This window comes from Beta vulgaris, chromosome 7 (assembly GCF_026745355.1).
Source record: "Beta vulgaris subsp. vulgaris cultivar EL10 chromosome 7, EL10.2, whole genome shotgun sequence".
Classification (NCBI taxonomy): Eukaryota; Viridiplantae; Streptophyta; class Magnoliopsida; order Caryophyllales; family Amaranthaceae; genus Beta; species Beta vulgaris.
Genome location: NC_079208.1, coordinates 60,477,226 through 60,490,478, shown reverse-complemented (window position 1 = coordinate 60,490,478; position 13,253 = coordinate 60,477,226). Strand labels below are relative to the sequence as shown.

At 34.5% G+C, this 13,253-nt stretch overlaps 1 protein-coding gene across 2 annotated transcripts; it reads left to right on the top strand.

Moving 5' to 3' along the window:
- Positions 1-3,432: 3,432 nt before the first annotated feature.
- Positions 3,433-13,041, top strand: LOC104900326 (probable sodium/metabolite cotransporter BASS4, chloroplastic). 2 transcript variants are annotated; one of them, XM_048648268.2, is made up of 14 exons: positions 3,433-3,682; positions 4,648-4,753; positions 5,949-6,056; positions 6,132-6,199; positions 7,486-7,564; positions 7,664-7,722; positions 7,810-7,878; positions 8,903-9,016; positions 9,373-9,394; positions 9,785-9,852; positions 10,258-10,343; positions 11,641-11,770; positions 12,073-12,174; positions 12,643-13,041. In XM_048648268.2, the coding sequence occupies exons 1-14, from the start codon at positions 3,500-3,502 to the stop codon at positions 12,772-12,774; spliced, it is 1,326 nt and encodes a 441-aa protein (XP_048504225.1). In that variant the 5' UTR covers positions 3,433-3,499; the 3' UTR covers positions 12,775-13,041. The 2 variants fall into 2 exon arrangements, with proteins under 2 accessions (XP_048504225.1, XP_010686026.2); XM_010687724.4 differs by lacking the exon at positions 12,643-13,041 and adding an exon at positions 12,285-12,543 and having other exon boundaries at positions 3,436-3,682.
- Positions 13,042-13,253: the final 212 nt, after the last annotated feature.

Below are 13,253 nucleotides of genomic sequence, written 5' to 3'. Positions count from 1 at the left end.
ATATTCACTAAAGCATGCAAATCAATCTCACTAGCAAGTACAATAAAACTATCAGTTTAATTTATGGCGTCAACGTGTCATGCATCTTCTCTATTCGCAACTACTGTAATTCTATTTCTCTGTCTAACCGAAAAGCATTTCAGGATAAAATCATCCGCCACCAATATTGGATCATGGATCGTCAAACGAACATCGTTAATCTTCAACAATGACTCGCATATGTTTCCACCTTATTTGAAAACCCATATATTATATGGCAATGTTCTTGGAGATTCCAATCATATGTGTAATAGTCTGCACAAGCACATCCATCTTTTGTATTCTCATTTCAGGCAACATGGTGAAAAACTTATTTCCATTTGTCATACCAACATATGTAATCACACAAGTATGCTAGGTAACCCGGTCTTGAATCTGTGAAAGCTTGATTCAATCTTGAATGTGCACTCATAGTCCTTACATCCCATAATTGGAGCAAACTTTTTCGCATAATGACAGTTAACTGAGCCGCAAGAGCCGCATTAGACAACAACTTCCCAATTTGCACCGAAGAAGATAAATCAATGATTTCAATATTATCGACATCGACCATTCCTGCATAAAAATCACTAAACAAAACCATAGCATGATCACTCTAGAAGAAACTGCCCAATACCACCTTGGAAAGATGCACTAGATCTTCAATAGCCGTACCAACCGAAAAGAACTCCGGGTTTATGATCAGCCCCATCTTTGAGATTTTGGAAGCCCAAAGGCGAGCCTACATATTAGGGCCCTGATTAAGTCCAAGTTTTTTTGAATGTTTTATTTTTCAGTTTAGAACGAAAAAAAATAATTTTTTGGTCCGAAATTTTTGAAAGAGCCGTTAAAATAAGGATGTAAGTACTTGATCATTTAATATGTCAATCAGAAAACCCAAAAAAGAAATTGAAAAGATGCACAATTAAATGATTAATAAAAAAATTACAAATGAAGTTACAAGAAGGACCAAAGAAAGGCACTAGGCACGATCCATAACTCGACACGCACAAGCTAGTCATGCATAGACTTAAAGTGGCTTAACTGTCTTTTTTTTTCATGCCTTGTGTCATGTTGTACTCTCCATCTAAATATATAATAAAGCAGGCACGATCCATAGCTCGACGTGCACAATGTTTTATTGTAATTTTTTTCTTGCTCGATCTCGTCATGCTTTAATTTTGTCCAATCCGATTTTCCCTTATAGGTGGGTAAATTTTAATATTTCACCCTTTGACTCCTTGAAGCATTTAATCATATTACATAAGGGGATATGCAAAATATACTTTATCTTTCAGATTTGTTAACAATATAGGGTTCGATTTTTAAAATCATACAACTAATCTCATCTTATCGGGATTAAGACTTTAGCATTGAACTCCTAATCGAATAAATTTTAACATCTCACCCTTTAACTCCTTGAAGCACTACATCAAATTAGTCAATTCAACTACTATTTTATTATCACTTCACGTAGAGAGGATATACAATCTAAACTTTATCTTTCAGATTTGTTAACAATACAAAGTTCGATTTTTAACTCATACAACTAATCCCATCTTATCGGGATTAAGACTTTAGCATTGAACTCCTAATAGAATAAATTTTAACATCTCACCCTTTAACTCCGCAATTATGTACGTAGACCCGAGACCACATAGAGAATGGTGGACTTGGAATAAAATGCAATAGGAATCAAATGAAAACGCAAGAAAAAACAAAGATATATCATATGCTTTTGTCAGGCTTCCGTATATCACGCAACATGATATTCAAACGGCTTAGAAAATATTTTCTTTATATTCAACTGAGTACGTTATTTGTTTTCCAAATATTTGTTTTTTATTTAGAAAATTTGTTCTTTATATGTAAATGGGTATATATTTAGTTATTTAGTGTATGTTCTTTTGATGGCCACAAATGTTCTTTCATAAATGGAGATGAGACATGATCTGAACACATGTTTGTTTTTATTTAGAGAGTATGTTCTTTTTTTATATAAAAAAAATGAATTTTTATTACTACCTATATTCTTTTATGAAGGGAGATTAGACAAGTCTTCAATTTTAAACTAGATATTCTCTTTTACTAGCCATGTTCTGAGTTCACTCATGGTACACCCGGGTGTACCATGAGCATGGTACACCCAGGGGTATTTTTGTAATAAATTAGAATTTCATATGCTCATTTGACACCAAATTTGCTCATATGGACATTTTGTTCATTTACTCATCTGCTCATTTTGCTCATTTTGTAATAAAAGTGTTTGCTCATTTTCTTAAATGAGTAGAAATGTTTGCTCATTTGCTCATTTGTTCATTTTACTCATTTGCTCATTCGTTCATTTTGCTCATTTGGAGAAAATAGTCTTGGGTGTACCATGAGCATGGTACACCCAGGTGTACTATAAATATTCTCCCATGTTCTTTTACATTTGGAGATAGTATATGTTCTTTGATTTTGAATTACATGTTCTTTTTACCTAAAAAGTATGTTCTTTCAATTTAAATTATATGTTCTTTTTACTTGAAAAGTATGTTCTTTCAATTTAAATTATATGTTCTTTTTACCTAAAAAGTATGTTCTTTAAATTATATGTAATTTTTATTGTTGGAGAATGAGTTAATCGAGTACTTTGTAAATTTAGTGTGAATAATAAGTCAAACTAAAATAGAATATATCAATGTTTGCAAAAATGAAAACTAATAAATAATGGTAGTTTATTTTTTTTGTTTAAAAAAAAATAAAGTTTAGAGGATCATTCCACAAATCTTACGTGAGTAGTTATCAGTGCAAATTAACCATTTTTATTTATTTATTTTTCTTTCTCCTTTTCTTATAAATTCCACGCCATCTAGGGCAATTCTTGGGAAATTTTATCCTTTTGTTTTTATTTTAAAAAATTATTTCTTTTTCTGTTTTTTTTTTTAAAATTTATTTCTCTTCCGTCAAATTGTGTTTCATATTTAAGATCATGCGTTTGAGAGTAGGACCACGTAGAGGAAGGTGGTCTCTAGTCCACCATCCACGCTTTGCTTTAACTCCTTGAAACACTTCATCAAATTAGTCAATTCAAATACTATTTTATTATCACTTCACGTAAAAAGGATATACAATCTAAACTTTATTTTTCAGATTTGTTAATAATACAAAGTTCGATTCTTAACTCATACAACTAATCCCATCTCATGAGGATTAAGACTCTAGCATTGAACTATAAAATCCTCATGGGCCTCTAAAATCCAAAAACATATAGTACTACTACAAACAAGTCTACTACATGGATTATGAACCACTAATCAATAACACAACTTGATAATTTAAAGTCCATTTCACCATATTTTTTATATGGCTTTTTTCGCTTTCCAAATTTGGAATTTTCCATGCTTTTAAACGACAACAAACAATAAACTGTAAAGACGCACTACTTAACAGTTTAACACTTAACACTCCTTTTTATTTCTCTCTCCTCAATCTGACAATGGCAGTATCAATGGAGGCGGGAACTGCCGTTATCCTCACTCTCTCTCCTCCTCCCATCCCCGCCATTTTTCGTCGACGATTTCAAAATTCTCTCGGAAAATCGTCGCTATTTTCCGGCACTTCTCTCTCTACTCGCACTTCGAATTTGCGCATTTTCAGTGTCTCTCAAAGGCCTAGTCAGGTATTTTGATTTTTTTTTTGTTTCTGATTGATTAATTTTCTTCGCTCATATTTCATAGTTTCGTGATTTTCGTCGGTTTTAGGTTTTTCGTGTTGATTTTGAAGTTTTGTGTTCCGAATGTGTTGCTTGATTGTTTGCGGTTTTGGAAGCTTGATTTGATTGACATTCTTCGTTCTATTACATAATTTCGTGATTTTCCTCGGTTTTTAGGGTTTTCGTATTGATTTTTTCGTGTGAATTTGAAGTTTTTGTGCTCCGAATTTCTTACTTGATTGTTTTTGGTTTTGGAAACTTGATTCGTTGAATTTAGAATGTTGACATCTTAAAATTATACGATAATAGTCTCATGTGATAATTCGAGTGAACCTTCGGAATTTACGCCTTCATTTAGCTCTTTCAGTTTTGGAAACTTGATTCGATGAATTTAGAGTGTTGACATCTTAAAATTATACGATAATAGTCTCATGTGATAATTCGAGTGAACCTTCGGAATTTACGCCTTCATTTAGCTCTTTCAGTTTTGGAAACTTGATTCGATGAATTTAGAGTGTTGACATCTTACAATTATACGATAATAGTCTCATGTGATAATTCGAGTGAACCTTTGGAATTTACGCCTTGATGTAGCTCTTTGAATGATATAGTATTCATTTGCATGTGTCTCATTAGCTTAAGATTGGCAATCAGTGTCGAAAGTGGTTCAACACTCCAAGTTATACCTGTTTAAGACTTTCGCGTAAGAATGGAATTTTATAGGATCCACATAAAACCATATCTACGCATATGATTATGGTGCACAAATCAAACTAGTTTTTATTGTGTGAAATTGGTGCCATACAGATTACAGACTACAACATGTAAAATCGAACAAGGTAGAAGATTAATTAAGTCTATAATACATTTACTATATTTTTTAATAACCTGGTGAAGATATTTGATGATGTTATTTATCGGTTTTGTTTCAGGGGGATTTTTATGGAGGCAGCAATGACGTTACTTTGACACCTGTGTCTGTGTTAACTTTCGCGAAAGGACTGCTGAAGTTTATTTTTGCTAACCTTCTACCACTAGGTGAGTTAGTTATGCATGTGTCATTAAAATGATTGATTGTAAGTACTGAAATCTGATATATTTTAATGTGTACAAACTTTGTCCCTTAATGTTAATTGAGTAGAATTTGGATTATGATGACGAATCTAGATTTAGTGTGATATAATGTTTGTCGTTTGGCTCCTGATATTGTAGTAATAAGAAAACTCTATGTTGCTTGACAAGTTTGAGAATTGAGATTGAGAGTTTTTTGGGGATAATTTATTTGTATTGACATGTTTCAATTTTTGTCCAAGTCTTCATACAGATTCTTCAAATGTAACTTATTAGAAAATGTCAATGTGGAAACTCATCTGGTTGTCTCTGTTGTCCCTGATGTAACTTGGACTCTTGGTAATATATAAATCATGAAACATTTCTGACTTGTTCAGGCACATAGCACATTGCTTGTTTGACACTTACTATGTGTAATAGGCTTCTTCTCTTTATGTATATATTACTGAGCTTATGCTCATTGCTTCTTTTGTTCACTTTCTAATTGATGAGGGGAATTCTGATGGTAGACTCTAGAATTACTGTCATAAACAAGGAAGGTGAAGAAAAATAAATAAGGGATAAGAAGGGGAAAGGAATGGCAGGGAAAATTTTGATCGGCAATAGGAAGTTCTCTGCCTTATCATTTGTTCTTTGGTTTGATCAATGCCTTCTTCAACTTATTTTCTACAATAATCAATTTTGATAGCAAGAGTCAGTTTTTCCACAAACATCAAATATTTTTTTCCTCAAAGTTTATGGAGAATGATCAATGCCTTTTTCTCTCCCAAATGAATTTATAAAAGCTCACCAGTATTCTAATCAATTTTCAACATATTCATTCTTTCCTAATGTTCTCTTATTTATAGTAGTACTTCTTTAACTAACTCTCTTATCTTCCTCCTCAAGACACTTCTAAGTTCTAACTGAATCTATTTTGCACTACCTAATATGCCCCTCCCCCTACTCTGGATTCATAGCAGGTTAAATCCCTTCTTTTTGTATTGGATTGACACCCAAGTGGTGCCCATTGAATGTAGTTCTATATCACTTATAATTTATTTTTTAGTTATTACAGTTACGACGGAAAAATTCAGTAAATATAGTTTAAGCATGAATCTATCTCTTGCTTTAGCTCCTTTTGACTGTTGCTGTTATTTACCGTTCCAACTTTATTTTGTAGCTCTTGTTGGTGGCGCAGCACTTGGGTTCACCAGTCCTACACTGGGTTGTCTAGCACACAAATATTCCTTGTCAAAATTTATCACCTGTTGGCTTTTCTTTTTGTCAGGTAAGTGTCTGTATGTTCTGCTTTATGGTTTTGAATTTTGAGCTAGGCTGACTAATTTGCTTCTTGGACTTTTAGGACTGAAATCACAGGATGGTGATGTTAAAGAAGTTGTTGAGGCTTGGCCTGCAGTACTTTATGGGCTTGTATGATCTCAATTTTCTGAATGTATACTGTATGTTGAAAGTTCTTACCCTTTAGATCTATTGTTCACAATCCAGATATGATATCTTATTATGCTTGACTTTTGTTATATGATTTCACTTTGTGAATAATTTAAATTCTCAAGTAGTGGTGTGATGCTGTATAATGTAGTCGTGAGATACTCTGGAACCTATTAGCCATCTTTGGGGAGCTTTGCTGCTCTGGTCTCTGATACTTTGTAATTTAAGGCGGTTTAAGGCCATTGTTCATTAAGCATGTCTGGTAACTATTTCACTGAAGACAAGAGAAATATATTTGATAAGAATTTTTTAAAAAAAAGATTCAAGTAGCTTTGTAGGAGCTCTCTTACTAAGCTACTGAAAGAACATTACGAGCCAATGTTACATTTGAGACAAATATAAGCAAGGGGTTACATTTAGAGAATAGCACCATAACAAAAGAAAGTAATAAAACACTTTCCCTCAAAGATTTCCCACTTTGATATTAAATTCCAATGACCTATGTCCTTTATTTCCAACTGCAATACCTATGTGATATCCATGCATGTTGATTGCCAATATTTGCCAAAGTGAATTCCTTCTTATTCCTCCCAATAATCGTTTAGTGCACCTGTAAGTGCTCCAGGAGGGTCTGTGAACTCACCTGATCCTCATTGTTGCACAAAAGTAATGACATCAAACTCCCCACTGCAAATACACAAGACTCCATACCAAGATGTAAACACTTATTTTGTTTTGGAATCTGGAGATTGTCTGTCCATAACCCTAAATCTTATCTAGGATTCAGGATCTTGGTTTTCCCTATGTAATTGGAACTGGATAGTGGGAAAACGATGGTACTTTTCTGGGAAAGAGCAGGGAAAGACATGGTTTTGTTGGATGTGCTTTAAGTATGTTCTTCAATTGCTTAGGATGCCGTGAGATGCATTTGAAAGAATTTGTGTTTGATGTTCAGGAATAAGGGATCCAGACTTATTGAGTATTTCAAACTCCTAATGATAATAGAGAAAGCGAAATAGTTGAGAAGTGGACCTAAAACTTGCTGGAGCTTGTTATTTTTATATGAAGCCAATACCAAGCTGCTCATAACCATATGTTGGTCTTATTCTGAGTGAACTGTTGCAGATGCTTACAAATTATTTCTATGTGGTTTATTGCTTGCCAACAAACTGCTTCAATTTGCCTTCATATTTCTCTAGTTTTTGTTAGATATATTGATGACACAGAACTGGAAAAGTAGTGTCTCACTGTTTTTTATAATTCTCTAGGCTTCCATCCTGCTGGTGTGTCCTATCTTCTCAAAGTTGATTCTCAAAATTCGCATGGTACCACAGGAGTTTATTACAGGCATGTATTCATCAATGCATTAAGTGCACATGCAGCATTTTTTTTTATACCTAGTACGATTTTGAGTTACAGCTGACCTTTAGATAACTGATGGGACAGGGTTGGCGATCTTTAGCTGTATGCCTACGACATTGAATGGAGGAGTTGCACTTACACAAGTATCTGATTGAGCTGTTCTTTGATTCTTAGCTGCATTCAAGTATCAGGAGGTCTATTTGACTCGTTGTCTTATGATGTGACACCAGCTTGTAGGTGGGAATTCTGCTTTGGCTCTTGCTCTGACAGTGATATCTGTTCTTATAGGCATATTGACTGTAAGCTACACTTTCCCTTGCTCTCCTCTCTTAAAAGTTTTGACTTTTCTGCTGTTGATTTGGCTCTCATCCTGTTAATTAATGTGTATTAGTCGCATCTTCTGTCTGATTCTGAAGTAAGATGACTTGGGATAGGCTGTGTAATATTCTCATACAGTGATGCATACAAGAAACCGCTATTGGTATTGCCTTGTCAAAGAACATTGGCTACCACGTTGGCTTACCGAAACAGTTGTGATAGACTGATAGTGAACATCTCCTTGTCAGGTGCTTTGCACTTATGACACAAAACCAATCACTTTCTATAGTCGATATGAACTTCAACTAGTCCAGAGGTTTAGATTGAAAAATGATAATCATACTCCCTCCGTCCCCAAAACAAGCTAATCTTTTTCTTTCACGGTTTGTAAAGACACACCTTTGACGGTTAATATCTGTAAGTATGGAAAAAAAATGCTTAGGAAGTATGTTGAAGTACGCATTGGAACCAATTTAACAAGACTCCACTTGGTAATTAAGTTATGGTAAAACTTAATTTCAATTTATATGAACTTTGACCTTTATGAAGGAGATGCTAACTTGTCTCAACTCTCAAGAACAAAAGAATCGTAGCTCCTCAACTTAATTGCAGACCTTATTGCATCCTTAATGCTTCTACTTTGGTATGAGCAAATGCAACCAAACAACTGTCTTTAACTACTAATAAGGAGTCTTTTTCCCTGACCTGCTATAGCTTGAAGGATGAATATGTTCTCATCCTTACTTATGACATTGCTTATATTAGGTACTTCAACATCAATGTTACCCTAATGTCTCAAAAAAAAAGTTCCAACCATGGGGAAGTAAGGAGGTATCAAATGTATGCTACCTTACTTCCATGTTGACACGGAATTTGTCATCGGCTGACCTTGATCTGAAACCTGGGAATATTTTTTTGCATTAAAATGATAAAAAGCATAGCTTACCAGTCATTTTAATTGTCCATTATAGTCAAAGTTTTAGAAAATTAGTTTTTGAATTGTAGGTACCTCTTTGGATCACAAAATTTGTTGCTGATGGATTTGGTGTAACAATCCCAACCTGGCCGCTGTTTCAAAGTCTTGTTCTTACCCTTATAGTCCCTCTAATCCTGGGAAAGGTTATTTCTACTTCAGTTTATTGTTTTGGTTGAATAGTAATCTTTGGAAACTTGTCAATGATTGGATGTTTAAGATTTCCTTGTCTTTATTGTGTCGCCAGCTATCCTTCAGTACCTTCTTGCGTGTTCTAGAGTCTCTTCATTATATTTGTTGTGAAAGTTTAAGCTGCTTGCTTGATGCAGTAACCTTCCACTTAGTGCCTTCTCTACATTAGATTAGCTTGAGTAATTTCATGCACACTTTCATCGTGGAAGTCTCTTTGCTTAAAAAGTCCAAGGTTCCTTTCTCTATAGTGTTGTAGTTATTTTAATCAGTGGTGCTCTCTACATCTGAAGTCAATTAGTTCTGTTTTCAGGTATTGCGGAATTCGTTTCCTGGTAAGTTTTTATTTGACCTTGAGGCTGGATATGCATTATCTTTAGGGTCGAATTTTAAAAAGAATTATCCTTTTTGTTTCCTGTTCTGGTTAAGAGATTGCTGATGCGAGAGTGGTTTGTTATTGAGAACTGTTCATGCAAGTATGAAAGGTTATTTATTTCTGACTCTGCAATCAGATTCATGCAATAATTCTGAAACTGCTTTAGGTAAGTCTGAGGGTGACTCAGGAGTTATGTTACAACCCTGTTCAGTTAAAGAAATTTATGAAACTAGACCTATGGAGAGTAATACATAATTGGTAGAAAGAAAGAGATCAAAGTTGTTTACATTGTAAATGTGTATGGTTAAATTTCTGTTGTTTTCCTTCCAAAATGCTGCTGTCTTAACAGGTATGTCAAGCTATGTTGAACGTAATGAGAGGTGGTTTTCTGTCACTACTTCAATTCTCCTTGGTATTGTAAGTCCTTTACTCCTTTTTTTCAAGTAATCTTCCTGTGGTGGACCGTGGATACTAGAATTAAATAGTTGTGAAATGCATGTGATCATTTATAAAAAAGTACTCAAATCAGCTTTTGGAACTTCTGCTCGACAGTCATATACCTAATCAGAGAATTTAAGTGGTTTAAAGGATTGGCATTTCCTACAATTTAATATTTTGGTTTTGATGTTGAAACTTTTTCTTGTTGAAACTATGCTGTTTTTTATAATCACTTCTAGTTCTTCACTCCATGAGTTCATTGTGTGTGCTCTTTTTTGATGGTTTGCTCTGTTTATCCTCTCATATTGACTTAACAAAATGGAACTTCAAGGTGTGATTTTTGTGTGATCTCTAATATTTGGTCTTCTCTCTACCTTGATTCAGTTTCCTTGGATGCAAGTCAGCAAGTCACGTCAATTATTATTGATGGTTAAGCCTGAAGTCTTTGTTTGTGCTGTTGCGATTGGAATGTGAGTATTTTATTTCATATGAATTTGATTGCATGTTTCATGATATGCAATATTATGGCTGTAACTTAGGGCATGATGGTGGAGTAAGTTACACATTTGCTTCCACTATCCTTGTGCACTGGCCTTTTTTCACTTGCACGTCTTTTGGTGTCTTAATCTGAGTTATAAGGTTAACATAGTTCAAGATGGTGTTAGTAGGGAGTTAATGTTTTATACACTACTCTCGATAACAACCTTCAAGCTTGAGATGAAATCTAAAGTCATGGCATACATAATAGTGAAGTACTATGGAACCATACAGGTTTTTTTTTTTTTTGAAAGATGGAACCATACAGGTTAATCTCCTGCAAATGTGGCTGCAAAATGGACAAGAATGAATCCTGCTTGGGTGGGAGTAGTCTATCTCTTGTGTTTTTTCTCCAAATTTAATTGAGATCAATCATCTAATTTATCTCATGGTCATTCCTCCAAGTCATAAAGCCCTTACATCTTCAGCAGGGTAGTTAACTAGTTATTGTTAACTTTCAAACCACAACCGTGGTTTTATGTGTTTTGAAAATGCAATATCACTCTATGTTTGTCCTTGAAGCAATCTGTGCACAGAAGTGGTTGAAGCGTATGACAGAAGTCCTTATGATGCCTGCCTTGTGTCTTTGATTTGTCTTCTCTTGCCTTCTTTTCATCAACTTAGTGGACACTAGCCTCCCCTTTTTGAGATTTTATTTGGTAATCTTATAGTAAAGTATTCATTCTTTCTCATCTAAGCGCATTTTCCTGAACATCAACAGCGAAACATGATGTTGTCTCTTTTTTCCTTCAGACTAGAATCTCTCGGTTACTCGTCGAGATATTTTGAATTGGTTACCTTCTGTTATCTCCTTTTCCTATTGACCCCATCAACCCAGCATATTGTTTTGTCATCCTCTCTAGGTTTTCACAAGTTAAGTCCTGTTTGACTATTTTATTTTTTTGGATTATTACAGCCATCAAACAGTGTCACTGATTCCATGCTCCCACTAATTATCCTGCAGCTGTTTATTGTATGTTACAATCAACTTCAATTTATCAAAGGGATTCAGTTTATATTTAACAGGAAACAAACGAATGATGGGACTGTACTGTGAGGACACATTGTAGATCTTTTAAGAGCATAAATGTAATTAGATTGCAGCTAGACATTCTGGCATGTGGCAACATGCCATGGTTGACTTGTTAATCATCTATGGACATGCATCTCATTCTGTTGTACTGAGGATTAAGTGTTGAATGTGAAGGTAACTTTTTTTTTTCCCTGCAGACTTGTCCATCTCAGTTTTTTAGTTTTTAATGCCACCTTGGTCAGAGGTTTATCTGTTGGATCATCCTCTTGGAAGTCAGTATTTGAGAAGCAAGAAAACAGAAGGGCTCTGATGTTGGTTTGTAGTCAGGTTAGTTAAAATTCTTGCTGTTATCTGTTTTTTCATTTCCTTTTCTTTATTGTAGCAAGAGCATAGAATTAGATAGATTCAAGCATCTATCTATTTCTTAGCTCATCAGACAGTACATCTTCACTACATGCTATGAATATCGTGAATGTGGAATTCGGGTGCCGGGCACAAATTTTGCATATTGTAAAGAAATGGAAGTGAAGATTTTTCCCACAGTTCATCTTGTTTAGCTATATGCCAGTGCCTTGTATGCTTCGTTTTAGATCACTCATGAATCATAAAAAATTATCTTTGTTTTGTAGAGATCCTTGCTTATTGCGACAGCTGTAGTGGAGCAGCTTGGAGGTGTTCTTGGGGAATCAGGCTTGCTGCTTCTGCCTTGTGTAGCAGCTGACGTTAACCAGGTACTTTTGCCAAATCGATCCCTGATTTTCTGTAGTTGTTGCTTTTTATTATGAGCTGATCTATTTAAAGAGGGAGTAATATCGTGGTCATTTTTGTACAATGGGTGTAGATCGTATTTGATTCACTTCTAGTTAACTTCTGGCTTCGAAAGGATGGGTCTTGCGATAGTGTGAAGAAATCTTGAAGCTTGCATGAGAAAGTATATTGATTCTAAGTTCCCCTCCATCCCATGATCTAATTTTTTGAATGTATACACAATAATTCTAATATATTTACATATAGACGTTCTTAATTCTTTCAAAAAATGTACATAATTTATTCTTCTGTTACAACTAACCTTCGACGAATTCAGATAAGACTTGCTCTCATTTGGTTTTATTAATTGGTGAAGGCTCACCAAAGAGTATGGATGGGCTTTAGTAGAATATTATTGTGAACTAGACTCTTTGATCTTCCATTTTGACCAGACCTTTGGAGGAAAGGGAGGACGCGTATCAACTGCTGGAGTACGCAGGGGTCCCCAAGATTGTAGGAGAAAGAACATGAATATCCAAAACTTCAGGGTAAAAATTGATGTCAAAATCAATAGTAGATCATGAGTGATCGGGTGTAAGAATGAGAAGGTAATAAAATAATTGATGATCTCAAATTTGCGATCATTCATCGGGTTTGCTCTTAGGGAATTCCTGTTATAGAATCCTTGCATATTCTTGAAGGAGGTGGCAAGGGAAGTATTCGATATTTTGGGGGTCGTCAAGTGTTCAAGTAAGGTTTTCGAACAATTTTCGTTATTAGATTTTCCTTTAAAATGTTTTTATCTTTGTGGTTTCATCAAATAATAAAATAAGATAAAATCGTTTGGCTAATGGGACTATAAAAACATATGACCTGTCCAACTATACCCAATTTCATGCTTTAGGACCATCATGCCAAGTCCATACCTTATTTTCTACTCTCTCCTACTTCACCTGTTTCAAAGTGTTTGCTACACTTCCCTAAATAAAAATGTCATAATACTTATAACATATCAGAATTTGATCCGTTTTTACCCTTAAAATTTCTGAAATATCTTTTCAAA